Genomic DNA, 16,099 nt, shown 5'->3' on the forward strand with positions numbered 1-16,099 from the left:
CTTCGTGCAAATTGTATCACGTATTAAATTCAATTATATTATTAAATTAAATTATATGATTCTATTAAAATTTTTAAAAATATAAATCTGGATTAAAAAATAAAATTGATTTGTGTACACAATATACTATTTGTATAATTATTTTAATGATCGTATAAACATTAATTATCAAAAGTAGAATAAAATATTACTAGATATCTCGATTCAAATTTAACGTGTTGGCGTTTATCAATTCAAAATTTTCTTTTTCTTTATTCTTATAATATCGTTTCTTGTATAATTTATTTTTATCGATATATAAACAATTCGTATTTTTTTAGTAATAGAATGATATCCATTAATTTGTTATAGGATATGTAAATGTTTTCGTTCATGTAGAAATCAAAAAGAAGAGTCTAATGGAAATTCTATTTACAAACACTATGCTTGCACTTTTCTTATTTATAAAAACGGTAGCCATGCTTTCGAGGCCGGTATGTGACGTGACGTTGCCGTTTCAGTGTAATATCAATAACTTTGTGATATTGAAGAAAAAAACGAAATTGAAGAATTCATCTTTCCTGGAATCGATATATAATGATAGTGTGTATAATGATTAGATTTGTGCTTTGAAATTTTGTATATGCATTGAAAAATAAAATTCAGTGATTTGTTCAGTGCTTGTAATATTTCTTCGAACGAGAATTGATTGGTGATTCGTTTTGATATAAAATAATAAATATATATACCTGACAACGTATATGATGGAGGAAAGGATGAAATCAATGTCGTAATCGTTTGAGGGCGGAGAAAGTATCGTCGAATATCTTTTCAACGATTCTAGATGCTTTCGGATAAAGTGTATACACACACAAAAGAACAGCTTTGAATACCAGTTGGAATTACTGTGTGAAGGTGTCTCTCGAAATGTTCGTCGAATCTAACCTAAAAAAATCTACTTTTTCGAAACCATCGAAGCAATTTGAAATAAATATTGGTTGATTCGCGATATTAATTACACCGCGATTACTACTATCGAATCATAGTTTCCTCGAGGCAGAACGTAACAGGAAGACGGTTTTGCCCTTGAATGTTAACGTTGAAACCGCATTATCTCGAATTAATCTGGCTTAAATTAACGATTTAACTTTAATTTTTCTTAAGATATTGATCTGATTGCCGAATCGCTATCTATTTTGTCGAAGGATCTTTGTTGAGTAAAGTGGCAATTGTACGAAAAGAGTGAAGAAAGAAAGAAAGAAAGAAAGAACGATTGGACTTACGGCACGTCGAAAAAGGAAAGCTATGGTGATTCGCGACTGGAAGACCTCGGCAGTTGCACCTTAAGATCGCAGAAACGCGCAAGCGTGCACGTTTGCTGAGCAATCGAGAGAGACAGAGAAGAGTAGAACTACGATACAAATGAGGAAGAGAGAGATACCAGGAGAACCAGTGCAACCTCGCAGTTTATCTCTCTCTTTCTCGTTTTCTCTTTCTCTCTCTTCTCTTCTCTCTCTGGCTATTCGTAACGAGATAAGGACTCGAAGTGGACGCATGGTTTGTTGGAAGAACGAAAACGAATCCTCCATTCGCGAGGAATCGTTCGGCGATTGCTTCGAAAGGGTATTCGATTCCCGGTACGAGATAACTCGAAGCGGAAACCAAGATAAATCGAAAGACGTAGAATGTAAACGGAGAATGTTCGTTCTTAGTAAATTTCCTTTCGGCCCGGTGTAATTCAAGAAAGTATAAAATAACGTAGGTGTATAAAATAGATAGGAGGAGAAATTGTCAATATACACATGAGATCAAGGTATTTGAAGAAAAAGTCACGAAGACGCGTCGAGGATACGGCAAAGGGATAAAAAGCGAACAATGAACACGACGATCGTTTGAGTGGAGAAGAAGGGCCGAACTCATGAGACCACTGTCCTTTGAGAACTTGAGGAGGCTCGTCGGCCGCAAGAAGGACCGTAACGAGCCATCCTTCAAGCGCAGCGAGTCCTTCAAAAGAATATCGATAAGAAAAAGTTATCTAGATCGGGGCAAGCGACGTAACAAGCTTCAGAAGAGTTTGGAACCGACTGTTGCGCCCTCCATTGATACGAAGTTGGACGAAAAATCTATCGAGAAGCAGACGATAATAAACGAACAGAAACCGAAGAAACTTCAGGACGATACTTTAAGTCGCGAATCGATCAGTTACGACGAATGGCTGCAAGGTGTCAGTTCATCCTCGCGCGAGAAATTGGACGAGGTGCATCGAGAACAGCAACAAAACAAACAAAATAAACAACACATTTTAGGAAAGAACAACGTTTCGAAATTTCAAAAACAGATCGAGGCTGATCACGTGGCTGAAGATTTGAAAGTTCTCGATTTAGATGCATCGCCGGTATTAGCTTCGAAACCTTTCAGAATATCGAACGAGACGATTCAAGAAAAAAACAATCATCAAGACATCCTGCAGGTTCAGGAACCATTTATCGAAGGACCTCCTAGCGTCAGTATTAATCTTGGTAGAATATGGAGAGATGCGGTACCTATGCCCTTCCCTTCATCCTCGGGACCATCTATACACCACTCTTTGGATAGTGCGCTCAAAGAGAGGAAATCTCAGCCTACTGTGGCGCGAACAGTTTCCGCACCGGAGAAAAGTGTCACCGGAAAAGATATCACATCTGCATTCGGTTTTTCCTTGAGAATCGCCAAGTTGGCTGATTTTCGTGCAGGGTTATTATCACTCGTGTTTATTAATTCATGTCGACGATGAAATTGCGAAATGTGAAAGTAAGAAATTTCCATGAAAATCATTAAAAAAACGAAAAAATTGCAAATGTGTAAATTTATAAATTTTAATTTGGTTTTAGTTTCACAATTTAAAAGTATAGTGCTGAGTAAATATATCTCGAGTTTTGGAAACAATTAAAATAGTTTCAATTAGATAAATATATCATTATTTCAAATATTATTTTTTTATATAATTAAACATCAAAGAAACTTATTTGAAAAATAAATTTTTTTATACTTTTTATTAATGAATGAAATTTTTGTAAAAAATTTTTATACTTTTTCTTATATATTTTATTTTATAAATTTTAACGTGCAGAATCTGAAAATGATGATCTTAATTGTTGATTTAATTTATTGCTTGCATGGAAAGTTATGAATTTTTGAAGAATTTTTATGCCACATTGAATATTTATCTAATTATATTTATATAATAATTAAATAATAGTAATAATAATAGAAACGTGTTAAATTCAAATTATCTTTTGCATTATTGATTATAATAATATTAGAATATTTAATATATTTTTTATTGAATAAATAATTATGTATTATAATATTAATTATATGAAATTATTTTGACTAATTGTTTGAGAAATAATTTTAACTCGACATGCACTAATGTTTCTATTTTTCAAGCAGATTTAATTTATAGATATAATTTTTCCATTCTATATGTCGAAATCTATAAAAATAAATATTTGATAAAAAGTCAAAAAATTTATATTTATATTAATAAAACACGATTTAACTTAACACCGAGTAAATAGTTTCATGCAAATACTATTCGATTATTTTTTCTATCGAACTAACTTTCGTCAATTTCATCGGTCGAAAATTTCGAGGTTAGACGTGAACTCGATAATAACGTGACTTTAGGGGTACGAGAAATGGTTTCTTCAACCGAAGAACGAAGAAACCATCGCCCAGCGTAAACGCGGAGGGCTACTTCAAGCGAACGAACGCCTCGAGGCGATCCAGTTCTCGACGCCGTGGAAAGCGAACGTCTCAGAGGGTAAAGAAATCCCAACCTCAATCTCAACCTGTGGCGCGTTCGAACAGTCCGGTATGGTTCGTCCCGCCGGAAAGACGTAGATCGAAACGTCAAAGGCGAGTCTGGCGAGAGATCAGATACTTCCCCGAGGCTGAAATTCCTGTAATCGAGAGAATCGACGATTATTCGTCGAATTTGTCGGACGATCAATTCGACGACCTGAAGTTGTTGCTTTCGGGGGATTTTAACGACAGGCGAGAAGGAGGTTTGAACTCGTTGGTCTCGTCCTCGTTAGGTTCCTTCTCCGCGACATCCTCCTCGTCGTCGGCTTGTCGGGCACCAAAGATTAGCGATTTTAACGAAGACAAACTATTCTCCGAGGAACTACGAACTAGCGGGGTCCTCGCGCGAAGAACGATATGGCGACCCATGACTTCGAATTACTTTGCCAGCAACCAGTTTCTCAGCTTTCTATCGAAGGGCTCGAGCAATCTCATTGGCAAAGAGAAGACGAGAATAGATTCATCGTTGTACTACAGATGTCTCTCGTCTACCGACAGCGAAACCGAGGACGAAACGACCAATCATCTCGAGCGAAGGAAGAGCACTCACGCGATGCATAGACAGCAACACTTAAAGAGGCAAAGGTCGGGGCTTAGGAGAAGACCTCTCAGGCGAAAATCTCAACTTCGAAAAGCTTCCGGCCAGCCAGTCTTTCTCGTGCGAAAATGTTCGTCCTTGAGGAAAAGACCCAGTAAGATTCTAACTAAACGACGATCTTATTATTACATTCGGACGGATTATTATTTTATGGCAACGATTTTCAATCTTTTCTCATCTCGCTGCAATATATATATTTTTATTTCTAAGGTGAAAATAAAATAATTATTTTTATCGTTGTATCTAAAATCTAAAATTTGCATATTTTTACATATATTTTATTGAAAATTGCTGCCTCATGGTATATAATGTATTCCATAATTTATTATAAAAACGAGGGTCAGAGAGATTTTATGATTCAAAATAAGTGGAAAATCAATAATAAATAAAATTACGTTGGAGTTATTTATTAGGAAAAAAAATTCATGCAACAGTTTTCTAAGAACTGAAACTTTAGGTGAAAAAAATGTTGATATAAATAATTATTGTTTTTTTAGAAATTAGGAGTAATTTTATTGACAAACTTTTTTCAATAGTTTCATATATGTGTGAGTTTATTAATAAGTAAGGTTATTCTTTTCTTCTAAAAAAAATGTGAATAAATAAGAATTAATAATAAATATAAAAAATGAAATATGTATAAATAATAAAATAATTTTATAGCTGATGTAACTAATAGAAATTTATACACGTTCAAATACTATTTCTCAACTAATACTTCATCATCTGCAAAAATTTATCGGAACGTGGATCTAATTTATACATTACGTCTTAAAAGAATTTCCATTCGATTACTCAATATTTTAAACAAGATGCATATCTCACTTCGTCATCCATGTTAAAATAATTTCCAATAATATATTTCTTCATTTGTGAAAACATGATATATCTGAATGATAAAAATACGCTGGAAATAATTTTTTGTCCTCAAAAATCTGAAATATATGCATTCCATTTCGACATATCTATTATATGATACTTCATGTTTAACAAAACATATGAGATTCCTTGCTGCAATTGAAGTGATATTTGCTGTACAGCAACGACAAAGTTCGTTGTAATCATCTGTGTAGCCATCTAGTGGCATAATTACTTAAATATCTTTTTTAAAACAAAAGTTAATGGAGAGAAATAACTTACTTATCGAGTCTAATCTACTTAAAAACTACTTTCTATGTCGTATAAAGTTAATGCCAATAGAAATTAATTTCTTCTTTAATTTTAACGACGATTGAAATCGAATTACATTAATACGAGTGTTCGATGATTCAACTACAAACTTTGTGTCACTTCTTAAGATTAGTTGCGAATCTGTCTCCTTTTCGTCTGGTATTCCACCTGATCGACGTTAATCACGTAACAGAATCACCCAGTTTGGTTTTATTGCGGTTTTTGCCTCTGTTAAACTTGATTCAAAGCTGTGCACGTACGTTCGATTAATCGCCGCCTCTTTCCAATTTCTTTCTTCGAGTCTCTTGAATGCAATCGGATGCCTATCAACCTTTGATTGCTTCTTGCCCATATATGCGTTCTTCTTATTGGAAATTTTTATCATTGCTACCATATTTACTCTACGATACTATTTATTTTCTACACATAAATTAAAATTTCCAATTTTTTACTTATCAATCATTATATGGCAAATATAAAGTCTATTCGGGTCCAAAGAAAAAAATCTTTCTATTTCTTTCAATGAAAGTTTTCTATGTATGGATTTTTAATTTCTAAAAATTTATATCGAAGAATCTGAACAATTTCGTTATCATCATAAAAATGAATTTTTCTTTACACCACGATTATTTGCATTTTTTTAATCTGCAATTTATTTCACTTTCTCTAATTATATTTATTTTCTCACTTGTCGATCTACATTCAATTCAATTTCTAAAGATGAAAAAAATGTTAGATTTGATTATATTTATACCAAGCATTGTAGATATGATCAGTAAAAATAGATACGTTATGGTTAAAGAGTTAATTATGAACGTCGATGTCAATGTCCTGGCTCAAGCGTTTAATAGATGCAGGATCTGCCGGTATACATCCCCAGCAAAGAAATTCTTCAGCCGCATGGTAACCATAATTCGAGCGTGCAATAATTCCCTTCGACGTGTTCGCGTTCATAGATCCGCGTACAATATGCACTTTGCCCGAAGGACCAGTCGATCCGCGTACCGATAATTTTAACTAGCGGTTAGATAGCCCGTAGAGATATATACGCTCGTATTCCGTTGCTCAACGTCTAGCCTCCTGGCTAAGTCTTTCCACTACCATTTCGGAAGAAGATCGTTCTTGCGTTAAGCTACTGATTTCCTCGTTTTCTTTCAACTTCTTTTCAATTATACTTTGCACAAATTAAAAATTTAAGAATAATTTAACAGACTGTGGATACAGGAATTCTGTGTTAGCATAAAATAGCGAAAGAGGGAGACACTGACTTACTCTCAAGTTTCCAGTACTGAAAAATACTCGAGAGTTTCACTTTTTAGGTTAAGTTAACCTTTCATCCGTAAACGTCGAATCTCGCAAGATTAATATGCTTTTATTCTAATAAAAAATAAAAAACGAATATTCTTATTTAAAGATCAAAAATGATCGACTGTCCAATTTATTTTATAATTCGAGTTAGAAAAACTATATTGTGTGATTTGGATTTACTAGTTTATTTTATAATAAAAACGAAAAAAAGTTTTGTTATGAAACAAAGTGACATTCATCAATTTATTTTATTACTATAATAAAGTTGTATTAACGAGTCACGATTTGCCGTGCACGTGATAATTTTGCTATTCATTTTCTAAAAGTTGCATTTTTCGTTAATGGATACTATGTGGAAAATAATTGTTAATTGTCATTCTCAATATAGTGTTTATTAACGTTCGAGAAAAGAAAAATAATTTTCGAACGTTCGAGAATTTATTCTATAAATATGTTCACATCCTTAGATGTACGATTTAACTGAGTGAAGTATCCAAGAATAACCTTTATTTTTAATGCAGTGCTCACGAAAAATAACTTTCAAGTGCAACTCTCAAGAACTTTTATTCTTGAATACATTTATATCCTTGGAGATTATATTTGATAACGTTAAATCGTGAAAGTATTTCGAAGAAATAGGAGGGAGGATAGTGTTGGTTAATCAAAATTCAGAATACTAAGCATTTCTATAAGTTACAGACAGAATCGAAAACCCACGTTGATTTACATAATTTGGCGTCAGTATGCTTCGAAGACAATTGAATCAATTTCAGGCACTTGAGTCATTTCTCTTGCTAGATGCGGTAGTACATATTAACGTGGGTTATTGTTCAAAGACTTTTTTTTCGTGGTAGGAATGTCGGCGCAAACTGGTTGCGAATCTTGTTGAACATTGCTTCGTGGGCTATTACTGTAATCATGTCTACGATTAAAATTGAAATAAATTTAAGATATAGCGGATCATTTAACGTGAATTATGTACGATCGATCATTTCGTTTTTTATCGGTTTTTGTCGGTCGAATTCTCATCATTATAATTTTAATAATCTAGTTTCAGAGTTTTCGTTCAGTTAATGGGAGTTCATATTTCATTCAATGTATCATATAACACAATAATAATGCAATGCTTAATTGAATTAATTTTTTCATATTTTTATATTTTATTTTACTTATTTATTTATTTCGATACAAAATACATTTTAAAGACATTCGTACGTATACTGTAGATAGGATATAATTGCATATTAATAGCATTCTGTTTATTTTAAAGTAGTTTAATTTTATTCAGTAATTATAAAAATTGAGTTTAATCATGGAATCTTCACGCGCATGTAATGTAAGCGCTCACGCCATATATTCTTATTTAAGATTTTTGTATAAGAAGGTTAGGTAACAATTGGTAATAGTAGAACGCGAATTATTTAAAAATGATTTAATATACAACAAAATAGTAGTTCAGATAATAATAATTCGATCTAAAGTTCAAATACTGACTGAAACCGTTCTTTCATATAAATAAAGTTTATAGGACCGGAATTCTATTTGATATATGTAACACATAATTTACGTGGAAAATTGGATGATTGGGATACCTTTATAGATATCCGTGCTCGTTGAAATAAATTCAGTGATAATGTTACATGGCCTAGTTTTGTTTTGTGCCGGTGCTCCTACCTGGAAAAATCGTGTCTCGGCCGTTAGCCGATCGATTCTAGGCATTTTCTCGAGTTACGAGGCGTGACGCCAGCATGCCAACTCGTTTCGCATCGTATAAGACACGTGGGCAAACTTGTTGCGATGCAGAAATTTACAATACATACCCCATTCTGGAATTTTGCGAATGAAAAACTTGTTTATCGTTATTTTCTTGCAAAATTATTCAGCATTGATGCCTTTTCATATCTATACGATATATTATTGTGCATATTATTTCCTAATGTTTCTAACTAACTTCTTTCGTTAAATTTTTGTTGAGGCGATAAATTTTTTTTCTATAATATACTATACTAAAGTAAAAATGCAGTCATAAAAGTTTTTATTTTATATAAGTTATATATATCAATTCAAAAATAAAAAATGTTTTTTTGCTTTATTTTTAATTATTGGCAATTAAAAATCTCTTTACACACAAATGTACAAAAAGTAAAGAAGCTGGAATATTTTCTCTTGTGAATAATTAAAAAACGTGTCTACGATGCGATTTTTATTTTTTTATTTATTTGAAGAATCGTGCATTAAATTTTTTTGAATACCGGTGTTATTGAAATAAATGTAAAAAAAAAAACTTGCTATCTAATTGCGAGTAATTAACCTACTATAGGTTAATTATATTAGGTAGTATTGCATCATGGAAAGGTACCCCATGACTCGAAGAATGTTATTCCAAAACAGGTCTGATAAATTTGCGTATCCGAGGCGCCTTGAGAATTCCTTTTCTCGGAAAATTTCATTGGTTTACATTTAGCGAGGTGACTTTCAGCCAGGTGTCTCCGTTTACAACTCGTCTCCCTGAGAATTTTGTCGAAGCAATTTCTACCACTTTAAACGTAACGACTTGGGTTCACCGATCGTCCTCGAAATTCCACGGGTTCTGTGCTGCGAAGAAATTACCCCGAAACGAGATCGCGCCAGAAGCTATCGAAATACATCCTTTTTCAGTCATAGCAGAAATCGTTTCGATGGAAAAGAACATTGAGAAATTGATCTTTCTTATTTAGCCATTCGTTCGAGGGCACGATTCAACGTGCGATCCTTTTATTTATTTATTTTTGAGAATACGCAATTATTAATCGCATAATGGTCTTCTTTCGAACGATTGATTGCTATTTGAAATGCGTTTATACATTAATTGAAATCACTCGTATTCATAGATGTATTTGTAACATTTCCGAGTACGTTAATTGTAATTTTAACTGTTCTAGGGGATATTACGCAAAAGGGCTATGAGAAGAAACGGACGCGTCTATTACAACAGTATGCCTCAAAGCAACTGGGTAAGTCGGACTTCTCTTTTGCTCGCAAAGAATCTTAGCGAACGAATCATGTTCATCATCATTTCATCCTTATCGAACAGCGCACGCGTGAACGAGAAGCTCATGATGAAATCGTAGCAGCGATAATTCTTTTCTACGCCACCAGGGGGATTTATGCGCTATTTCGCTAGTCCGACATTTTATTTTTACCGCGGACAAGTACCGGTGATTTATCGTCTACCGCGTTTATCGACTTGTTCTACTAGTGACAACCATTTGACTTTGTCTCTCGCCTTCTCGCCATATGAATCATCGATGAAAAACAGTATCTGTATATGTTCGATGCAAAGAGACTTTATTATAATGTTTAGAAAGAATCATTGATGATCCACGGCAAAATAACGAGCATTCAAAAAGAAAGTGTGACGAATTGACCGTTTTCTCTTTGATTTAATTCCTATATGGGCAATCATAACTATAAAAGAAATTCAGAATCGAAATTTTGCAGTTACAGAACGAATGTGATTCTTATTATGATTTGACTGTATCGAAATTTATTTTCGTTTTTATTGAAAAAAAAAATCGAGTGAGATAATATCAATTAACCTTTAATTATTTTTTGTTCTTTTTTTTTTTAATGAAACTTATTATTCGTAAAATAAGATCAAATACATAATTTGGATTCTAAATAAATAAATACTTGACTTCGTTCAGATATTATAAAATAGCAAAATATCGATTTCAAAAATATTCAAACAATAATTTTGCGATATTTCATCAAAAATGTAAAAAATTATCAAAAATATGAGATATAGAAATATTATCTCATGCTCACACAGAGGTTAATTTTATCACGAAATACCCTTACGTATGTTGCATTACGTACGAGAGCTTCTCGTCCTCGTGGTCCGTGCTAGCATGCGCGATAATCTCGCGCACGTCTATTGCGCCACATCCAGACGCAACCAGTCTCTCATTCTCTCTCTAGTCGTTCGTAATATTAATCACGTTCCGATTCTCAAGAGACACGGGCATTGCGTTCCATACACAATGCTGGCACATGCAATCGTAATGGGAATAAAAGAAGAAACGGAGAGAACATGACAGCGTTATTCTTCGTTCCGGCCATCGTTTTCCATCCGTCACCTTCTACCGGTTTTTCTCTCTTACACAATCCCTTTATCAAGCACTCAGGGTCTCCGTACTCGTTCGCGCCAAATATTTTCCCGCCAATTTAACGGCCTTATCGCTTTTGCGATAATACTATGTGCTTTCGCAATTAAAGAATATGTTTATTACGTGAGTTTTTCAACTTTTTCCATTTTTATTAAATAATGGGATCATTCTGACGTGACATAGTTGTAAGAATTATGTAAATTTATATTGATACGAATAATTAGAAATCATTGAAAATTTTTTTTTAAATTTATTGTATTATTTTATTTTTGCAAAATAGTTTATTTATTAATGATATTAATATATATAATTTTATTTCAGAAATATTATTTATATATATTTGTCTACATTACGTAAATCATAATGAAGTTACAGTTATTTTTTTCCGAAAAATTAATAATTTTAATATATATATAATAATTTGCTTAAATTTTGTTCAGAAATAATATTTCATATAATATCGATTATATATTTTTTATCGTTTTTTTAAATTAATTATTTTATTTCCTTATCCTTTTATTTCATTGTTGCTTCAGAATTCTAAAAACCTAAATATAAATAAAAAATCTGAATACTTTTGAATTATTTAATTAAAATTTTAATTTAAATAGCAAAAAGTATTTTTCTTTTTCACACGACGAGTATATTTATTTGTCAAACAAATAACATATCAAAAACTGATAGATATGATCGATTTCTAGAGAAATTTTATATAATTGACGAATATATTCATCAAACACAAAGAAATTAAAAATCGATTATTTGATTGATCAGTAAAAATATATTAAAATATACCTGTAACCTGTATATTTTAATAGTTTTAGTGCTAAGCCTACGAGCTAAGCCCTTGCCATAATCACGCCTTCGGCAGTACAGCTACAGCTGCAATCGCTCGAACCGCTGTAATCAGTTGCAATATACATACTGTTTAACTGTACCTGCACACGGAAGAGCTATTTCCGCGTTATCCGTTCGTTATACGCTCCGTACATCTGCTATTGTCGCGTACGCGACTCTCGAGCAAAGACAATTTTCTCGGTAGTTCGAGTCACGTTCGATCCGTGGTTTTCCAATCATTTTCCTCCACGCGGAAACTTGTTATCCTCGGTACCGCTGTATTTCTTTTAAACTTGATTATAATCTCGATACACGCTGTTGCTTATAGCCCATTCGCGAACCTTCGAACCGTGCCCCCTTTTCATTGTATACTCGTTGAGGATACGTAATGAAAAATAATGCTAAACTGGACGATGCGAATTTCTTAAGTGGCTAGTAAGTCTTATTTTGAATCTTGCAGAGAGAGAGAGAAAACGGTTCGATTATCGTTTTCGAAATTTGAAATTTTGATAATTCTCGATGACATTAAATTTGGATTTAATTAAGATTTAAACAATGAGATTATAAGGATAGTTGAGTCTCGGTAATTTAAAAAAAAATATATAGAATCTTCGATTTAAGAAAATTTAATCTTATCGAATTTTCTAAGTAAGAAACATTTATGAAAATGAAAATTTGACATATAAAGATGTATAAAAATTAATATTTTTCCGTTTCTTCAAAGAGCTGAAAAAAAAGAAAAATTTGTAAATGTCATTTATTTTTGAGACATTTCTAATAGTTGAAATAGAATGAAGTGAATCAAATGACCAATTATTGATACAATGTAACATGAGTAATTAGGGGAAATAGACAATACATTTTGTAAGTAATAAAGTAGGTTTTAAAACTAAAAATGATGGCTAAAAATTTATATAGATATTAAATAATTCTTCAAGTTATAATTCGCTCTTCTCACCGATGATTTATTGTCATTTGTAATTTACGACTGTATTAGGAATACATGAACAAAAAATAACTTCTGCCTAAGGACATATTACGTATATAACTAATAATTATTCTATCATGCCATATTCACTACTTCATCGATTACAATCGTTTTTGAATAAACATCCGTCAATGTGATAGAATCAAAATTTATGGTCTTTCTTGCGTATTTTTCATAAAATATGTAACTACAATCTATTAACTAAACTGATATAATTGAAAAATTGAAAAAATATCAATTTTAATACATTAAATTTATTTGTAAAATCATACTTGATTAATCTATTCAGTATGAATATTAACTTAAATCATCGGCCACTAGATGTCACCAAATGTACACGTATAAACTTAATAATCAATAATATATTTGTCATAATATAATTTTATGATTTTTTTTATTATACTTTCATAATTGTTTCTATTATTTATTAAAAATAAGTTATTTATTTTATTCATGATACATGATATTATAAAACCAATGCTTTATAAAATAATATAAAAAAATATTTCGCGCTATATTTTGTGCAGTTGACTAACGCCGTATCGAAGAAGTTGGTCCCTTTTAAAAATTCGAATGTTCCGGTCCTACGTGACAATTTCGAAGAAAAGATCGATGAAAATAATCGAAATTCCTCGCTTCAGTGCAATGATGGGCGTGATTCTATTAAAGAGAAAAGATATCGTATATACACGGGAGCGAACGCGATCCAAGCTCGATTTACACCGGTGGTTACGATATTGTCACGGTTCGCTCGAACGTTATTAAATTCCATGGAGCGTGACTTGCGCGTAAGCATTAGCTCTATTCTAATGTCGTCGAATCAGAATCGAACAAACCGTGACCGTAACCATAAACAGTGTTCAAATGGTTACATGATTTAAAAAAAATGAGAAATTTTTGATCGTAGTAGTTGTATATTTTTAATAATTTAATGATTTGAACTAAGATTTACAGTTATAAAATTTTTTTTAAAAAACATATCTTACATAAATGTAATCAACAATCTGTATTATAAAATATTATTGAAACTAATAAAAATATTTAATATTAATATTTTTAAGATTTGATTTCATTCAAAATGTTCGAAATAGGAGAATTTATAAAAAAAAGTCAAATTTAAAATCAAGTTCAAATAATTATTTTTCTTTATATAATATTATTCGAAAGGCAATTATATAAAATTTAGAAAATTAATTCAATTAATTTTATACTATATATTTATATTAATTTATATTATATGTTTATTTAGATTGATAAATACTTTGTAACTGATCTACGTTAACTTTAATATAACCTTTTAAAAAAATTCAACCTAATATATAAAATTTCTTATAGAGGCTTAACAATATTATCCATCATTAATTATCTCTCTTTTAAATATCAAATATTAACACAACGTTATGATATATTTTTGGGCACGTTTGGAAACAAAAAATCTTGTGCATCAACTTCTCCGTTTATTTTAACCTCTTGGAATCGACCCTTCCATGAATATACCAGCATCCTGCACAATCGAAGTTATGACTTTTTAAACTAAACGTATCACTCTATGAATACTTTTTCCATACTACTGTGTACACAATGTACAGTGTTCCGTCTAACCGATGGTAAAGGGAACGAGTACGGAGAAGTGAGAAACTAGCCGGCGAGTCCCCCCCTCCTTCAATCCGTGTTTGAGAATCGGAACGAGAAGAGAAGAGTCTGGAGGGTGGCTTTTTTGCATATGCACGTGTGTGGCACACAGGGGCTGGAAAGGATGGAGGAGGTGTCGGCGTCCTCGGTATCGGAGGGGTCGAGAGAACAGGTTATGGAAGCGGTGGTGGTGGTGTTGGTGGTGGGGGCGTCGGCGTCGGCGTTGGCGTCGGCGTCGGGGTCGGTATCGGTGTCGGTGGCCGACCACAGCCACGTGCACGCCGCACGCAGCGCCGTGTCACTCACAACGAGAAGCGCTATCATTCAGGTAGCGCAAACCATTGCACGACTTAATTTAATATACATATATATATCAGTGTTTCTTCTCGAGAATTTCTCGGGAAAATTGTTGTTTATTTATTATTATTATTTATACTCTCGATTAAATTAATATTTCCTGTTAAACGAAATTATTATTGTAATCACAAGTTTTGTTACATGAAAAAGAATATAATTGGCTAACATTTAGTTTAACATCTTGTTTGCTAAGAATTTTAAAATAAAAAAGTGATTTTATTTTGTAAAAGTTTTGTATTAAATAAGAAATAAATTTATAGATTAACGTTAATTTCTTTCACTTGGCAATTTTTGTGTGAATTAGATGCGAAAAAAAATATTTTTTTTTTGTATGCTTTTAAAAGTTATTCTTTTTTCTTTAACCCCTTCAAAATTCTCGAGAAATATAATTTGATTTCTCGTTTCTCAAAAAGTGGAAAGTATCGAGAAATCGGAAACACTAATATATACATATATACGTATATATACATATATATAATTTTTCTATTCTTTACCTCGTATTACGCCTAGAGAATTAGAGTTTAGCTCTGCGGCTCATGCGGGATCTACCTAAGTATGTACTTCGCCGACCAGCATTTAGTCATTAGAGACATACGACATTCTTAGTCATGTGTGGATTTTCGTTTCGGTAGGAAACGTTATATTTTCATTAGACATATCCGATATGTTGTTTACACATTCACCAAACCAGTGTGCATTTTTGACTGTTCATGTAGTTTTTTTTTTCTCTTCTCGCCAATTTTTCATCTTTGTTTATTTATTCGTTCTCCCTTATTAGTAATTAATAATAATCATGATATTTTCGTTGTTTTTTTTTTTATGTTTCCATTTGACCCAATTATCTAATTTAATCGAGAAATTATTTAAAATAAAAGAAGAAAACAATTATAAATAACGAGAGATTAAAATCTGACTTCCAATTAAAATATTATTGATCTTTTTTTCCGAGATAACATGTTCTTGTGAGCTCGATCTTCTAATTTTATTATTTTGCTTTATTTATTTATTTATTTTTTTCTTTATAATGCAACATTGTCCTTTAGATAACGTAAAAAGAAACTCTTTGATATAAATTTGCAAAGCGGAATTATAAAGGAGAGAAGAGAATAGGGCTCGTCAAGGGACAAGAATCGCGATATTCTCCAAAGAGTTGTCTTTATACACGGGAAAAAAATTTATGAGGAACGCAAGCATCAGACAGGGATCCCTGAATAGCTGACAGGCTGTCGAGCACTC

General features: G+C 32.1%; 1 protein-coding gene across 14 annotated transcripts in view; it reads left to right on the forward strand.

The window, feature by feature from the left end:
- The window catches only part of LOC108001862 (disco-interacting protein 2), a 53,320-nt gene that overhangs the window by 12,415 nt on the left and 24,806 nt on the right, over positions 1–16,099 (forward strand). For 4 of the 14 annotated variants that reach the window (XM_062081404.1, XM_062081393.1, XM_062081394.1 and 1 more), the window contains exons 2-5: positions 501–2,712; positions 3,649–4,517; positions 9,823–9,894; positions 14,619–14,834. In XM_062081404.1, coding sequence (XP_061937388.1) covers positions 1,898–2,712; positions 3,649–4,517; positions 9,823–9,894; positions 14,619–14,834 — 1,972 coding nt within the window. In that variant the 5' untranslated portion in view covers positions 501–1,897. Of the gene's footprint in view, positions 1–354; positions 2,713–3,648; positions 4,518–9,822; positions 9,895–14,618; positions 14,835–16,099 lie in introns of those variants that run through there. The other 10 variants (XM_062081400.1, XM_062081401.1, XM_062081402.1 and 7 more) reach the window with 4 other exon arrangements.

This window comes from Apis cerana, linkage group LG11, assembly GCF_029169275.1.
Source record: "Apis cerana isolate GH-2021 linkage group LG11, AcerK_1.0, whole genome shotgun sequence".
NCBI classification, from domain to species: Eukaryota; Metazoa; Arthropoda; class Insecta; order Hymenoptera; family Apidae; genus Apis; species Apis cerana.